At 43.3% G+C, this 16,424-nt stretch overlaps 2 protein-coding genes across 4 annotated transcripts in view; one reads left to right on the forward strand and one right to left on the reverse strand.

Moving 5' to 3' along the window:
* Window positions 1–6,728, reverse strand: part of arhgap1 (Rho GTPase activating protein 1) — a 21,769-nt gene extending 15,041 nt beyond the window's left edge. Inside the window, exons 1-2 of one of the 3 annotated variants that reach the window (XM_021312622.2) lie at window positions 4,896–5,121; window positions 4,604–4,714 (exon numbers count right to left, since the gene is read on the reverse strand). In XM_021312622.2, coding sequence (XP_021168297.2) covers window positions 4,604–4,714; window positions 4,896–5,106 — 322 coding nt within the window. In that variant the 5' untranslated portion in view covers window positions 5,107–5,121. The other 2 variants (XM_021312623.2, XM_021312624.2) reach the window with 2 other exon arrangements.
* A 2,531-nt stretch (window positions 6,729–9,259) lies between these two features.
* On the forward strand, window positions 9,260–11,049 carry arl6ip6 (ADP-ribosylation factor-like 6 interacting protein 6). Its single transcript, XM_012856098.3, has 4 exons — window positions 9,260–9,481; window positions 9,633–9,686; window positions 10,356–10,476; window positions 10,553–11,049. The coding sequence occupies exons 1-4, from the start codon at window positions 9,319–9,321 to the stop codon at window positions 10,644–10,646; spliced, it is 432 nt and encodes a 143-aa protein (XP_012711552.2). The 5' UTR covers window positions 9,260–9,318; the 3' UTR covers window positions 10,647–11,049.
* Window positions 11,050–16,424: the final 5,375 nt, after the last annotated feature.

The following is a 16,424-nucleotide window of genomic DNA, read 5'->3' on the forward strand; positions in this document are numbered from 1 at the left end:
ACGTTCTGAATGCAGAGTTTAACGTTCTGAATGCAGAGTTTAACGTTCTGACTGCAGAGTTTAACGTTCTGAATGCAGAGTTTAACGTTCTGACTGCAGAGTTTAACGTTCTGACTGCAGAGTTTAACGTTCTGACTGCAGAGTTTAACGTTCTGAATGCAGAGTTTAACGTTCTGACCGCAGAGTTTAACGTTCTGAATGCAGCGTTTAACGTTCTGAATGCAGAGTTTAACGTTCTGAATGCAGAGTTTAATGTTCTGACCGCAGAGTTTAACGTTCTGACCGCAGAGTTTAACGTTCTGAATGCAGAGTTTAACGTTCTGAATGCAGAGTTTAACGTTCTGAATGCAGAGTTTAACGTTCTGAATGCAGAGTTTAACGTTCTGAATGCAGAGTTTAACGTTCTGACTGCAGAGTTTAACGTTCTGACTGCAGAGTTTAACGTTCTGAATGCAGAGTTTAACGTTCTGAATGCAGAGTTTAACGTTCTGAATGCAGAGTTTAACGTTCTGAATGCAGCGTTTAACGTTCTGAATGCAGAGTTTAACGTTCTGAATGCAGAGTTTAACGTTCTGACCGCAGAGTTTAACGTTCTGAATGCAGAGTTTAACGTTCTGACTGCAGAGTTTAACGTTCTGAATGCAGAGTTTAACGTTCTGAATGCAGAGTTTAACGTTCTGACTGCAGAGTTTAACGTTCTGAATGCAGAGTTTAACGTTCTGAATGCAGAGTTTAACGTTCTGAATGCTGAGTTTAACGTTCTGACTGCAGAGTTTAACGTTCTGAATGCAGAGTTTAACGTTCTGAATGCAAAGTTTAACGTTCTGACTGCAGAGTTTAACGTTCTGACCGCAGAGTTTAACGTTCTGAATGCAGAGTTTAACGTTCTGACCGCAGAGTTTAACGTTCTGAATGCAGAGTTTAACGTTCTGAATGCAGAGTTTAACGTTCTGACTGCAGAGTTTAACGTTCTGAATGCAGCGTTTAACGTTCTGAATGCTGAGTTTAACGTTCTGACTGCAGAGTTTAACGTTCTGAATGCAGAGTTTAACGTTCTGACTGCAGAGTTTAACGTTCTGAATGCAGCGTTTAACGTTCTGACTGCAGAGTTTAACGTTCTGAATGCAGAGTTTAATGTTCTGACTGCAGAGTTTAACGTTCTGAATGCAGAGTTTAACGTTCTGACTGCAGAGTTTAACGTTCTGAATGCAGAGTTTAACGTTCTGACCGCAGAGTTTAACGTTCTGACCGCAGAGTTTAACGTTCTGAATGCAGAGTTTAACGTTCTGAATGCAGAGTTTAACGTTCTGAATGCAGAGTTTAACGTTCTGAATGCAGCGTTTAACGTTCTGAATGCTGAGTTTAACGTTCTGACTGCAGAGTTTAACGTTCTGAATGCAGCGTTTAACGTTCTGACTGCAGAGTTTAACGTTCTGAATGCAGAGTTTAACGTTCTGACCGCAGAGTTTAACGTTCTGACCGCAGAGTTTAACGTTCTGAATGCAGAGTTTAACGTTCTGAATGCAGAGTTTAACGTTCTGAATGCAGAGTTTAACGTTCTGAATGCAGCGTTTAACGTTCTGAATGCTGAGTTTAACGTTCTGAATGCAGAGTTTAACGTTCTGAATGCAGAGTTTAACGTTCTGAATGCAGCGTTTAACGTTCTGAATGCAGAGTTTAACGTTCTGAATGCAGAGTTTAACGTTCTGAATGCAGAGTTTAACGTTCTGAATGCAGAGTTTAACGTTCTGACTGCAGAGTTTAACGTTCTGAATGCAGAGTTTAACGTTCTGAATGCAGAGTTTAACGTTCTGAATGCAGAGTTTAACGTTCTGACTGCAGAGTTTAACGTTCTGAATGCAGAGTTTAACGTTCTGAATGCAGAGTTTAACGTTCTGACTGCAGAGTTTAACGTTCTGACCGCAGAGTTTAACGTTCTGACTGCAGAGTTTAACGTTCTGAATGCAGAGTTTAACGTTCTGAATGCAGAGTTTAACGTTCTGACTGCAGAGTTTAACGTTCTGACTGCAGAGTTTAACGTTCTGACTGCAGAGTTTAACGTTCTGACTGCAGAGTTTAACGTTCTGACTGCAGAGTTTAACGTTCTGACTGCAGAGTTTAACGTTCTGAATGCAGAGTTTAACGTTCTGACTGCAGAGTTTAACGTTCTGACTGCAGAGTTTAACGTTCTGAATGCAGAGTTTAACGTTCTGAATGCAGAGTTTAACGTTCTGACTGCAGAGTTTAACGTTCTGACTGCAGAGTTTAACGTTCTGAATGCAGAGTTTAACGTTCTGAATGCAGAGTTTAACGTTCTGACTGCAGAGTTTAACGTTCTGACTGCAGAGTTTAACGTTCTGAATGCAGAGTTTAACGTTCTGAATGCAGAGTTTAACGTTCTGACTGCAGAGTTTAACGTTCTGACTGCAGAGTTTAACGTTCTGAATGCAGAGTTTAACGTTCTGAATGCAGAGTTTAACGTTCTGAATGCAGCGTTTAACGTTCTGACTGCAGAGTTTAACGTTCTGAATGCAGAGTTTAACGTTCTGACCGCAGAGTTTAACGTTCTGAATGCAGAGTTTAACGTTCTGAATGCAGAGTTTAACGTTCTGAATGCAGCGTTTAACGTTCTGACTGCAGAGTTTAACGTTCTGAATGCAGAGTTTAACGTTCTGAATGCAGAGTTTAACGTTCTGACCGCAGAGTTTAACGTTCTGAATGCAGAGTTTAACGTTCTGAATGCAGAGTTTAACGTTCTGACTGCAGAGTTTAACGTTCTGACCGCAGAGTTTAACGTTCTGACTGCAGAGTTTAACGTTCTGACTGCAGAGTTTAACGTTCTGACTGCAGAGTTTAACGTTCTGAATGCAGAGTTTAACGTTCTGAATGCAGAGTTTAACGTTCTGAATGCAGCGTTTAACGTTCTGACTGCAGAGTTTAACGTTCTGAATGCAGAGTTTAACGTTCTGAATGCAGAGTTTAACGTTCTGACCGCAGAGTTTAACGTTCTGAATGCAGAGTTTAACGTTCTGACTGCAGAGTTTAACGTTCTGAATGCAGAGTTTAACGTTCTGAATGCAGAGTTTAACGTTCTGACTGCAGAGTTTAACGTTCTGACCGCAGAGTTTAACGTTCTGACTGCAGAGTTTAACGTTCTGACTGCAGAGTTTAACGTTCTGACTGCAGAGTTTAACGTTCTGAATGCAGAGTTTAACCTTCTGACTGCAGAGTTTAACGTTCTGAATGCAGAGTTTAACGTTCTTAGTTTAATGCATCAGAACACACTCTGCACGGCTGGGTGACCCGGCCCTCTGCTGTGATCTGCAGCAGCGTTCCATCCATGTGTGAACAGAAAGAGGAACCTGCCCCTGCATCAATCGCCTCCTGTGCATTCAGAGCTGCTGATCAGAGCTGCTACCCGCCTGTATTTAGAACATGTATTACTTTATGAACCCTTCGTTGATAAAATAACAGCAGCTGCAGCGTTATTACCAGAGTCCTAGCTGGTACCATCGTAAACGCCCTATAAACCCAGGATGGGTGGAGGAGTCAAAGATGTTCACGTAAAAACACCCACCGTGAAAATCAGCCTGTTTTTCCAGGAGAAATAGGCTTCTGGTTCCTCTACCAGAGCCAGTTCCTATGACGACGGCAAAACGCTGAGGCGGTTCGGTTCTAAAGCGAGGCCCGGGCCATAGCTGGGATGGAGCAGCACAGCGAGGCACCATGGGACTCTGGTCCACCTGCTGCTGCGCACCGGCGGTCAGCTGGCTTAAAACACTCCTCCAGACAAACGGAGCTGCTTTGGGGACGATGGTGACGGTGTGTGAAGGAAGGGAGGAAGCCGGGCTAAGTAATATCAGCAGGTTTCTGGACCAAATGTGGTGGAAAAGCGCTAGATTTAGCCGCTGTTCTGCACATTTATTTCACAACATTTGTCCACAATCAAAGTAACGAATGCTCTGACAATATCAGAACTGAATTCATTTATATATTGTATGATTCTAGCAGAAGAGTTCACCATCAGGGTGAAGCTCCCTTTGTTCATACAGGGAAGAAGAAATACCAATAAAACGGCAGAAAAACCACCTCTGAATGGCTAAAAACAAAACAGAAAGCTTTTTAAGAGGCCTAGTCAAAGTCTGGAGTTTAATCAGCTGAGATGTAGCAGCGTGATGCTAAACTGTAGCCCTCTGAGGGAACTCCAGCAGGCTGGACTGACTCTGACCAGGCTGCAGTTCTGGGCGGGGTTTCCCTCACACAGACTCTACCTGGGCGCCCGCCTCAGTAAACTCACACCTGTTGATGTTCTCATCAGAAACTGAGTCCAAGCTGCTTCCTGCTCGCTCTCCTCTGCTCAGCTGCCACTTCTTGTATTTAGAAATAAGTGTGAATATCCACATCGTCTCCAAGTAGCTACCCCCCCCCCCCTCAGTAGCTGGGTACCACGCTGCCCTCCGTGTTGTTTGATTGGTTAAAATGTATTACTGACAAATCGAGATAGGAATAAGAGAAAATTGGAGACTGGGATAAAAAATAACAGCTTCCAGACGAGGTGTGGTTAATTTCTGATCACACAATATTCAGTGTAAATAAGCATCACCTGGTAGGTGAGATTTGGAGAGCGGCACCGCCCTGCTCCGCGCTGCCCGCCGCCACCAGGAACTTCTCCGCCTACGGGACACGCTGCTGGGTCCTGTCCTGGTTTCTTTATCTGAAGGTAAAGACCAAGGCGTTCTCAGGCCTGAGCATCCGGCTCCAGGCGTCATTTACTGCTCACTAGCTGCTCCACACCAAACATGACAAATGACCATCGGCCGTTATCTGACACAGAGCGTTTCAGAATGCAGAAGCAGCGTGAAGCTTCAGTAAAAGGCACCAGCGTGTTGGTTCACCTTTATCAGCACTGACTTCCTCTTCTGTCTGACTTATCCAGCCGCTCGTACTGCTGCAGAGCGCCATGTGAGCTGTGGACTTTGACTGGGTGGTTGCTACACCGTGGTGCCTCTTTGATGCAGCCGCCCTGCAGCAGACCGGCTGCTGGCCCAGTTTTGGGTCCTGGAGGACTTTGGTGAACAAAGGCCCAGTTGGAGCATCAGCCTCCATCACCGTGCTTTGCTGCTGGGGTGAGTGGTGTGTGCTGATGTGGAGCAACGCTTCCAAACATGCCGGCCATCACACTTGGAGGCTACAGTTGTTGTGCTGCCCCTTCGCTTCGTTCTTAGATTATTGGGCCTTAGACTACGTATCGGGGGCGTGTCGTCCTGTCCTGACACATCACTGTCTCTGAGAAGTCTTCTTCTCATGATGTGGGACATCTGGAAAAGAAAAGCTGACCGCTGTCCACTGAACACCGCAACGAATCAAGAGTTTAGATCAGCGTGTCGTCCAACAACCCAACAACAATCTGATGATCGCCGCATTCTCCGACACGACGGAGGACGGCAAAGACATAACAACCCGGCTCTAAGAGCTGAAATCTGACATTTTGGACCCGTAGGCATTAAGCTCTGAGGATCTGTCCACTGACGGGTGAAGGGTGATTATAAAATGCTCCTAAAACCCTTCCCAGACGGGTCAGAATCTGCAGGTTTTTCTATAACTAGCCTCCGACTGATACTGAAAAATAGATTTATTTTCCCCATTTGATAAATGCAAATCTAAAAACCATCAGCATTCTCAGTTAATTAGGTACCACTGTCCCACTGATGGTGATGACGTTACGTTAATCTTGACCAGCAGAGCCCCTCTGAATGCGTCCGCCGCCGTGGCGTCCGCCGTGGCGTCGGCCAAAGGGCAGCCATAGGTAAGAGGCAGAAAGGCCTCTCTAGGATCAGTGGTGGCTTCATGAAACGCCACTGCTGATGCCTTCCCACCCTGGCGCTGTGGAAACACTGCTGTGGCTCAGCCTCCATCTTTTCCAGATGTGCTGCTCACACTCCTGGTGATCAGTGAGTGAAGGCGTCTCATCAACAGCTGTCTGGACTTCAGCTGCTCCCTTTATTCACGTTAAGCAGGCGGAATTTATCCCGATTTCACTTCAAAAGCAGCCAGATCAGCTGATCCAGGCTGTGCGGTTAGCATCGCTGCGTGTTGCCACGGCAGACAGAGGCCATTAACACACCATATGGAGCCCTGTTTTACACAACAGCGCCAAGAACAAGCTGCGATATGACTGACCGTGTCACGTCCAACACGTTCAGCGGCCAGAAGCAGCTGAGAGAGAGAGAGAGAGAGAGAGAGAGAGAGAGAGAGAGAGAGAGAGAGAGAGAGAGAGAGAGAGAGAGAGAGAAATAGAGAGAGAGTGTTTAGAGTTAGCAACGATAGCTGCCGTGGCTAAGCCGAAAAGAGACGCTTTCGAAAAGAGACGCTTTCTTTCCTCGGACTGTTTCACCCAGTGGACGCAGTTTGAGGCTAACGTCAGGAGGAATGCTGCGAATGCGTCCAGGCTGGATAAACATCGTCACAACTCGCCGACATTCAAAGAAAGAAGAAAAAGAAGCCTACCAGAAGCAGCTTGGTGGTTATTTCCGCTTCACGTTCATAAAGTAGCTTCTACCCTCACTGAATATGATTATATATATAAGCTTATTTACCGTTTTATCGCTTGAACTGTCGCTCCGGGTTCAGTCAACAGTCTGACGTCGTTGTTTCTGTCCCAGCAACGAACGAACGACCCCTGCGTCAACCGCTCTTCCGGTTTGCTCCAACATAAAGGCGGAGGCGCCTCTTTCCGTCGACAGGGTGGCTTTCAAAATAAAAGCACCGAGGAGCGAGAGCGCGTCTGTGTCCGACTGCCGGGAGAAGGGCGCACTCTAGTGGCCGTTGGTGGGATTACCACAGCTTTCTCCAAGGCAAGCTTAAATGTAGTTTTAGACTTAGACACTTATGCACAGAGTGCATACAAAACGACATGTCATTGCATACAGCTTGCGACAATGTAATGAGATTGCAATTTAAATAAAATAACATTACAATATAGTGTGCAGCAGTGATAAGAATGCAACAGTGGAAGAGAAAAGGTTTTAAAAAACTGTGCAGAAGAATGTTCAACCATGTTTATAGTGCAAAGATAATGGTGCAAATAAAAGGTATTAATTTGAAAAGTTCAATGTTGGCAGTGCGAGATAATAATGGTAAAAAAAAATGCAGTAAATGTTCAATTGTGTACTTTTACATTTAAATGGATTATACAAGTTCAGGGGTCTCTGATGAAGTTACAGGACACGCAGCGCTGAGATGAAATGTCTTTTCTGGAGGGAAGAGGAGCCCCGATGATCCTCTCTGCTGTCCTCACCACTCTCCTCACGTTCTTCCAGTCGCAGGCGCTACTCTCTATGGTGCTTCTGTAGAAGGTTGTGAGGATGGGCGGGGGCAGGCGGGCTCTCCTCATCCTCTGCAGGAAGTACAGTCGTTTCTGTGCCCTCTTCACCATGACGTGGTGTTCACAGTCCAGGTGAGGTTGTCTGTGATGTGCACCCCCAGGAATCTGGTGCTGCTAACCACCTCCACATGTTTTACTGGGATTTCACGAGACAGAGCAACAAAAAGGAGAGCAAATGGAAATAATCAACAGTTTCATCATTTGTAACAAAAAAATAATAAATCAGCTAACTGTGGTGTGTGTAATTATTCGGCACCGAGTCAGTAAAGGGTTTGACACATACGGACCGGATGCTTTGACAGTTCTCTGCATGACAGCTCACGGTCAGTCAGATTGGACAGAGAGTTCTCATGAGCATCAATTTTCAACCCTTGCCAAAGATTCTCAGTTGGAATCAGGTCTGGACTTTGACTAGGCCATTGTGACACATGAATATGCTTTGGTGCTCTGTGTATGTGCTCTTTTTATGTGTAATGAATAATAATAAGAAAGGGGAGGTTATGGTAATAGAAACATGCTTATTTTTGTTTCACAGCTGTATGGCTGACTACTCTGGCTGTGAGATGTTCATTTGGAGGAAACAGACTCTTAGGGGGCTGCTTTTTGTGGATAGCCCTCTGTGGCGCCGACCCACAGGTAAGAGTCTTAACATTCTGTGTCCAGGATGTGTGGGGTCTACAGAGGTGTTAGCTGCCTTTTTCCTGACCCTGGACCTGTACAAGTCCTGGATGGAGCAGGTCAGACGTGATGATCCTCTCTGCAGACTGCCTTTTACAGTTTGAACCTGCCCTGTTTTCTGGATGAGCCGAGCTCTTACAGGTTTACTTCCAGGATTGTCTTGGACCTCTTCAACACCAGTGGTGTTGTGCAATGAAGACAAAAAGTTAAATGTTGATCTCATTTAACCAAAACCCCTTCTTCCACATGTCTGAGGTGTCCTCTATATACTGTCACATGTGGTTAACTATAAATATGATTTTTCCCCTCCTCTAAATTCTTCCTTCTTGCCACACAGACCAGATGGCGTGCACCACTTATAGTTCATAATTTCCCTAACCTGAGGCATGGAATCTCTGCAGCTCCCCCAGAGTCACCACGCTCCTCTTGGCTGCTTCCCTTATTAATGCTTTCCTTGCCAGTTTAGGTGGACGTCCACATCTTGGTCGGCCCGCAGCCAGTTGTTCCATCGTCTCTCCATGTTCAGATGATGGATTGAACAAAGCTCTGTGAGATGTTCAAAGCTTGGCGTGTCGCTTTAGAACCTGACCCTACTTCTCCATGTCTGACCTGTCTGCTGTGTTCGCTGGTCTTGTTCTCTAACATTCTGTATTAGATTACATTTCACACAGGTGGATTCTTGGTATGGAACCGTCCATATCAACTAGTTCATACACACTTTTAAATCTTCATCTTTTAAAAAAAAATGTAAATCTTTTGAATATGATATAATGGGGAAATAACACCGTATCCCTTGTTTGTTTGTTGTCTTTCATGTGTTCTCCTAGCCAGTGGTAACATGTGGTGACAATAAAGAATCTTTCAAATCTTAGTATGTAAATTCTGAGAGTAATTGCTTGGATTGGATTTTACCCAGCAGCATCAGGGGGTGATACGCTTTTCAGATCTTTACTGCTTTTTTTTCAGCTTCATGCGGTTACTTTTTTCTGACATTAACACCCTAATAAGAAACATTGAACTTCTGCGTTTGTAAACTGACCAAATATGGTAAGATGTGGCGTGAACACTCTTGCACGTCACTGTGAACGTTATAAATAACACCATTATCCGACATACTGTAAAGTAGCTTTTTTAAGCCATGGTTTGGTTGTTAAACAAGCTCAGCGACACAAACAGGTAAACTTTAGTAAGAAGCGTCGGTTACGGAAGCTCCTAGGGGACAATCCTGTGGGCGGAAGTGCAGGTATAGTTCCTGGATGGGCCGAGGATCCAGGATCATGTCCACGCCGCGGCTCAGCGGCAGCCCGCGGGGCGGCGGACTCGCGCCGTGGCTGGCAGTGACCGTGTCGGTGGTGGGCTCGGCGGCGGCGGTGGCTGCTGCGGGCTCCGTGTGCGCGCTCATCTACCCGGTGCTGAGAGGTAGGGGCTGCCGGTGCTGAGAGGTAGGGGCTGCCGGTGCTGAGAGGTAGGGGCTGCCGGTGCTGAGAGGCAGGGGCTGCCGGCTCGGCTCCGGCCGATCCCCGCAGGACTGGCCAGGTGTTCTCATGCTGACCTCTGCTGAATGTTTCAGAGCTGCGAGCAGAGAGGCAGACAGGAGGCAATGAGAGCGAGGAAAGGATACTTGGTGAGGATCCTTTCTACACTCCTCACATATCACAGGCCACTTCTCTGTCCTTTATGTTCAGCTTCAAATATAGAATCTGAAAGTTTATTATAGAACCAGGGAGCACCCACGCTTACATAAAGCCCACATCTGTTCCTATAGTCCAATGTGATGTTGCATATGCAAAACGAACCTGCATGAAAACTGGAGGACTTTCTTTATCGACTTTTCTCAGAGCTCCACCATCAGTGCAGAGGGTTAATGAAAAACTACACCCTAGTGCCAAAAGGATTCTCTCACCCTGCCAAGTCATAGAACGGCACATCCTTTTTTTTGGTAATTTCTTGTTTCAAACCGAGGACAATTTTAGGTTTTCATTGTGTTTAATTGTCCAAATAAGATAATTCAACATCTGAAATAAGATGTCACCTTTGACGGACACTCAGAAAGTTCTGGTCATGACTTTATCCAGATGTGGCTGTTCCCTTGTTTATAGCTGAAACGAGCACAGGTTGCATGTCCAGTTGTCTCATTACGTTACAAACCGATGAAGGTGAAGCACCCTTTTTCTTTTAGGTCAGTTTATTGGACGCTGACACAGCTGCATTCTCTGGAGCAAGACATTGCCTACCAGCAGGTTTTAATACCGTATAGTCCAGCTACGACCCAATAACTCTGTCCGTTTCTCAGGTTTCTGGAGTATCTTGGTGATTTCAGCCATTGCAGGGGGCATGTCCTGCATCTTCTCCTGGATCCTCACGTACCTGGACTCGCACCAGTTCCCCAGCCTCCCGTCGCTGCCTGATTTCAGGTATAGCAGAGTGAAGCTGGAGATGGGCTTGGCTGGACTTGTTGGATGACATGCCCTGTGTGTTTGCTTTCTGCAGAGACGCCTCCAGACATGGGTTCAACATGAGCTATGGGCTGGCTGTTCTGAACGGCATCATGGCCATGCTCACCGTCATCTGGAGCCTCTCCTGAGGCCTTTCCTCCCAGCTGCACTGAGACCTGAACACAACACGCTTTGAGAAGTCCACAGGCATCAAGTAACTCCATCCCTTGGAATGTTGCTGTACTCACTGTGCGTTACACCAGAGGGATGGAATCCCTCTGGCCTCAGAGCTGGAATATTTGAGAACCTGGAGCTATTGCAGTTATATAATATAATCATGAACCGTTTTTTTGCCATTCATCATTGCTGCATATATATATATATATATATATATATATATATATATATATATATATATATATATATATATATATATATATATATATATAGGACTGTGCCTCACAGTCCTATAGAGTTTCTCCAATCAATCAATCAATCAATCAATAAACCTTATCTCTGCCCCCCCCCCCCCCCACCCCTTTTGTATTATTAAACACATTAACCAGGAACCAGTAACAGGTGTCTGTCTCCTTGCAGATTTCTTCCTTTTTCACTTAAATGTTACGCTTGATTTTAATCCCAGACAAAAATAATCAGAGTAAAAACGCCGGGGGATCAAATGTATCCAAAGCCACGTGGGTATATGTAAAAAAAAAGAAAAAAAAAAAAAAAGAATTACCCTCTAACCTACTAAGTGGTTGGCCAACCCTCGGCAGCTGCAAGTGTTTCTGATAACTGGTAATGAGGTTTTTTTTCCTGTGGAGGAATATTGGCCCACTCTGCTCTGCAAAATGAATTTAATCCAGTCACAGGAAATGTTTCAAAGTTTAGCCACAGCTTTTCAGTCAGATTTAAGTCCAGACTTTAGATAGGCCACTTCTTGTTTTAGCCAGAGGAGGACTTGCTAGTGTGCTTTGGATCTCTGTAGTGCTACAGAACCCAGATGTCTTTGACTTTAAGGTCACAAACCGATGACGGGACATTCTCCTCTGGGGTTTCCTGCTAGAGAGCAGAAATAACGCTTTTATTGATAAAAGCAAGTCATCCGGGCTCTCAAGCACCAAAGTAGTCCCAGACCATCACACCACTACCGCCATGTTTGACTGTAGGTATGGTGATCTTTTTCTGAAATGCTGTTAGTATTACACCAGATGGAATGGGACGCCTTCCACAAAGGGTCAAAAAACATGATTGATCAATATTTATGATTGAACAGGTTAAAAACTGCATTATGGATTGACTCCACTCATCTTTGTTTGATATATTCTATCCTGATCTGAAAGTGTGACAAAATGCTAAAATGCACTCTACTTTGAGTCACTTTTTATTTCTAAATATATACAAATTATAGTGTTTTATATAGTTAAGGACATGTTTTGATGCTTACAGGCAAATAAGTTTGGAACCTTCTGTTCAACTCAAAGCTTCCTCTAGCAGCTGATTTTTCATCTTTCCTGTGTTTTCGTTCTTTAAATTCTAAAAATAGGAATCTGTATTTAGCACCATCCATCCTTCCCTTGAGCCGGAGCGGGTTTCCAGTCCCTGCTCCTGAAAAACATCCCCACAGCATGATGCTGCCACTACTGTGTTTCACTAAGGGGATGGTGTTCTTGGGATGATGCGATGTGTTGAATTTGCACCACACGGTGTTTTCCTTGGTGGCTGAAAAGTTACGTTTTAGTCTCATCTGACCACAGCACTTTCCTCTATACATTTGGGGAATTGTGGCTTCTTATTTTTAAACACCACGTAATAGGTTTTTTTCCTAGCCAGTCTTTTTTTTTTTTTACCTCACCCTGACTTGTACTTCTGAACAACTCTGTCCCAGACTTGTTTTGGAGAATTGCTTGGTCTTCATGGCGTGATGCCGCTGTCTTAGTGCTGCTGCAGCCTCTGGGGTTGTTCAGAAAATGTGCGTTTATGCTGACATCATGAGACATACTAGTGGACTTCATTTCACAAATGAACTTTTCTAGGTCATTGGCAGCAGCCAAACTTTTTAGGGCCTTCATAGCAAAGGGAATGGATAAATGTGCACATACCAATTTTCAATATACAGTTTTCATTTCAAGTCACCATTAAAGACTTTGTGCTGATCCTTCACTTAAAATGAGACCCCAAATTCCAAACAAGTTGGAATATAAGTAGAAAAACAAGGGGTGATTACTTTTGCAAGGTCCTTTACCTATTATAACTTTTTTATGAGGCACCATCCTTCACTACCATTAATATTTCCACATACTTATTTTCTATTTTGTGAAGTGCACCAGTCCCTCTTCCAGCTATAACACCCCCATACCTCAGTTGTGTTCTCAGGCTTGGAAGCTTCCCCCATTTCCCTCCAGATGTTACGGCATTAAGACTTTAATTTTACTTTCATCAGACCACAGGATGTCTCCCCACATTAGGGTCATTGTCCTAGGGTGCCTCTGTACACTGTAATCTGGGTCATTGTGTTGAACTATGAAACAATTGAAACAATTACCACATATTTAAAATAATTTATTCAATATACATAGTACAACTATGCATTATATATATTTACATGGTATAAAAAGATTTGGCCAGCTATTTTGCACAGATTGAAAGAAGTGTTCTACAGGAGAAAAACATTGTCAGGATTTCATGTAATGGTACAAATTCTTCAAACACATTTAGTTAAAAAAAATCCCAAGACAGCATAAAAGATACAAAAGAGGTAGATTTCTGCTAAAGATCAAATCTTAACCATTTATCTCCATGGAAACACAGAGTATAAGGCAAACACTGGAAGTAGATAAAGTCTGGTGTAGTGATGCAGGGAGAAGTGCGTCTTGTACAATCATATGTTGAACGTAACAACAGAAACAAAGTGCTTCAAGCTGCCAACAAGAAGTGCGCACGTTTCCCCCCAGAAAGTATTTCTGGGATTTGGATTTTCTTTGATTATATCAAAATAAAAAAATAAAATAAAAAATAAGAAAACATTTCACTTCAGCACAAGGTCAAGGGTAATCTGAGTAAAAGCAAAATACTTTTTAGACGAGGATTTGTTTTATTAGAAGGAAAACGGGATCTAATCCAACCTGGCAATGGGGAAAAAGTAAAATGTGACCCCCTAATCCTAAAACCTGGCTGTTCCACCCTGTACGGGAACAAAGCAGCTTCTGATAACCATTTGTTTTAGCCAATCAGAGGTGGACGTGGTGGCGTCCCTCCTCAGATCATTGTTCCGCTGCATAACCCGTGTGTTCTTGAGCTTAAGGCTTCATAATGATGGGCGGACATTCTCCTTCAGGATTTCCTGCTGGAGAGTCATGCTTCCATCACCCACAGACAGTCTTTCAGGTGCTGCAGCAGTAATGCAAAGCCCAGACAATCACCACCATGTCTGACATGATGTTCCGTTTCTGAAATGCTGTGATAGCTTTACACCCGATGGAATGCAGACCCTCAAAAAAAGGCAGGTCTACTTTTGTCCCGTCGGTCAACAGCCAAAGGTCTTTGGGATCTTCAAGATTGATTTTTAGTAAATGTGAGACAGAACTTTGAGTTCTATTGGTGCAGCAGTGGTTCTGACCTTAGAGACCATGTCATCCCAGTTTCTCAGGTAATTTAACTGAAGTTTCTCATCTGTTGTTGATTTTCTATAGATCTGAGACATGATTTGGTGCTTGAGACATTTTAGCCTAGTTCATCTTGTCCAAAAATTCTCCTTGAGTAATTTCTGGATTCTACAGGTGAATCATCTTGCCAAAATAAGAGTTTATAAAAAAAAGATGGATGATTGAACAAAGGGGTCAGTTACTTTTCCCATTGGGTTTGGTTGGTTTGGAAAGCATTTCCCTGAAATGAAATCATTTCAAAGCTGATTTTAGGATCATCTTTGGTTGATGGTAACTTTTGTTTGATGATCTGAAATGATAAAAAAGCAAAGTAGGAATCTACATACCTTCTCACTGCCCATGGATCTCGGCTAAGGCTTGATGCATTTTAAACCATCTTAAGAAAAACTTCTGGCATATTGTTCCTTCTTTAGGTTTATATGGACCTTTCAGCTCGGTTCAGCACCGATTGGCATCATAGGGAATGCAACCTTTTTGCTGCCATTTCTTCTAACTTTTTCAAATGATACTTAAAGGCTTTGAGCTTTTTCTGTGCAGTTCATCAATTAAAGCAAAATACAAAACACACAAAAACAACTGAAGCCAAGAGGAGCTCCATGTGGGCACTTAAACACACCATAAATTAATGAATCAGCAGCCTAAACATAAACATCACTTGTGCTACTCAGTACCAGCACTTCCATCATGGAAGTATAAGGCTTTGTTCATATTAGTGCATACAGTTTAAAAGTAGGAGAAAAACACAGTTACAGACATATCGACTCATTTTGCCTGGAGACAAAGTGGATCAGTAGAACAGTTAATATGGTATGATTTCTAGTGCAGCAGATAAAAACTGGGTATTTTACTTCTGTTTATACCGATCATAATTTATATAGAGCAGGAATTTTTAACAGTAGATCTAATAAAGCTGTTATTAATCCTACTAAAACTAATCTGGGAATGGAGGAGGCTATAGCAATCTACTCCACAACTATAATATATTCAGTGTAATTGACGTACATTGTACTGCAGCATGCTGTGATTCAGGTTGTTTTAACTCTCACAACAGAGAGTGCTTGATAAGCAATGGTAACAATTTACAAAGTGTGCCCTACTCTTTATCTTAGGAACAAACTCCTGTCAGACTGAGAGCTACGTTCACACTGCAGGGAAATGCGACCCATATCCGCCTTTTTCATGCCAGTGTGAATGGTCCAATTCCCGTATAAAATAAAAATTGTGCTACTTTCATTCGTGGTACTTATTTGCATATGTATCGTATATATTTCAACACGTCTGCATTCTGAACGGTCATGTCGCTTTCTGTTGAACCAAGCTTTAGTGAACACTTCCAGAAACAATTACATCTGTCAATACCGTAAACAGCACACTGTGACGTCTCCCTCTATTATCGCCGCATTAGGGCCGCTTTAACCGTTCAGACAGCCATATGTCAGTTGCATCTAATAGCAGTATGAAAGACTGAAAAAAAAAAAATCAGCAAAACAATCTGAACTGAGCATTAAGACCTGCAGTGTGAACGCAGCCTTAATGAATGCATCCTCTGGTCAATGGTAATTAGAATTCAAACAGGCTTTCGTTCCTTCTTTGCTGCCCCTGGAAACAGGTTTTCATGCAGTTTTCAGATGTAATGTAGTATTAAATTAAATCATAAGTGGCATTTATGTTAATTTAATGAGCATTTTATAATCTATGGGTACAAAATGAAATGGACCATCTGACCCAAAGTCCAACTCAGATTATGTTGAACCGAGTTTGAAATGTCTGATTTTCTTCAACAGGTTGAGTTCTCCTGACCTCCTTTGTGCTTCTTACAGCCAATTATGTAACTGTAACAGTAGGAGAAAGGGGTCCAACTTGGGCTGTGGATATTTATGGTTGACAAAAGGAGATGCATTTACCAGATTGTTTATCGTTATTTGGAAGCAGAATTGCCCATATTGTTTTAAGACCTATACATTGTGATGAAGATAAACTAATTGAGGTAGCAAATTGAAAAAAATGGAAGGAGGACTGGGATTGTTTGCTTTTGTGGTTTATGTTTTCCACCCTAGTTTATATAAAGGGCATTAATGAATATCTGCATATCTAAAAATGAAGATAGGATGCAATTATTGCCTGCTGTTTAAGGCAGTCTGTGACTGGCATAGGGGAAAAACTAAAGAATTTTTAAATACTATTCAAAGCTGCTTTTCTCGCTATCAAAATACATCCCACTAATGTCTGGGATCAAGCCTCAGGTCCATATCGGCCAGCCCT

The sequence above is a fragment of the Fundulus heteroclitus genome, chromosome 24, assembly GCF_011125445.2.
Source record: "Fundulus heteroclitus isolate FHET01 chromosome 24, MU-UCD_Fhet_4.1, whole genome shotgun sequence".
Lineage (NCBI taxonomy): Eukaryota > Metazoa > Chordata > Actinopteri > Cyprinodontiformes > Fundulidae > Fundulus > Fundulus heteroclitus.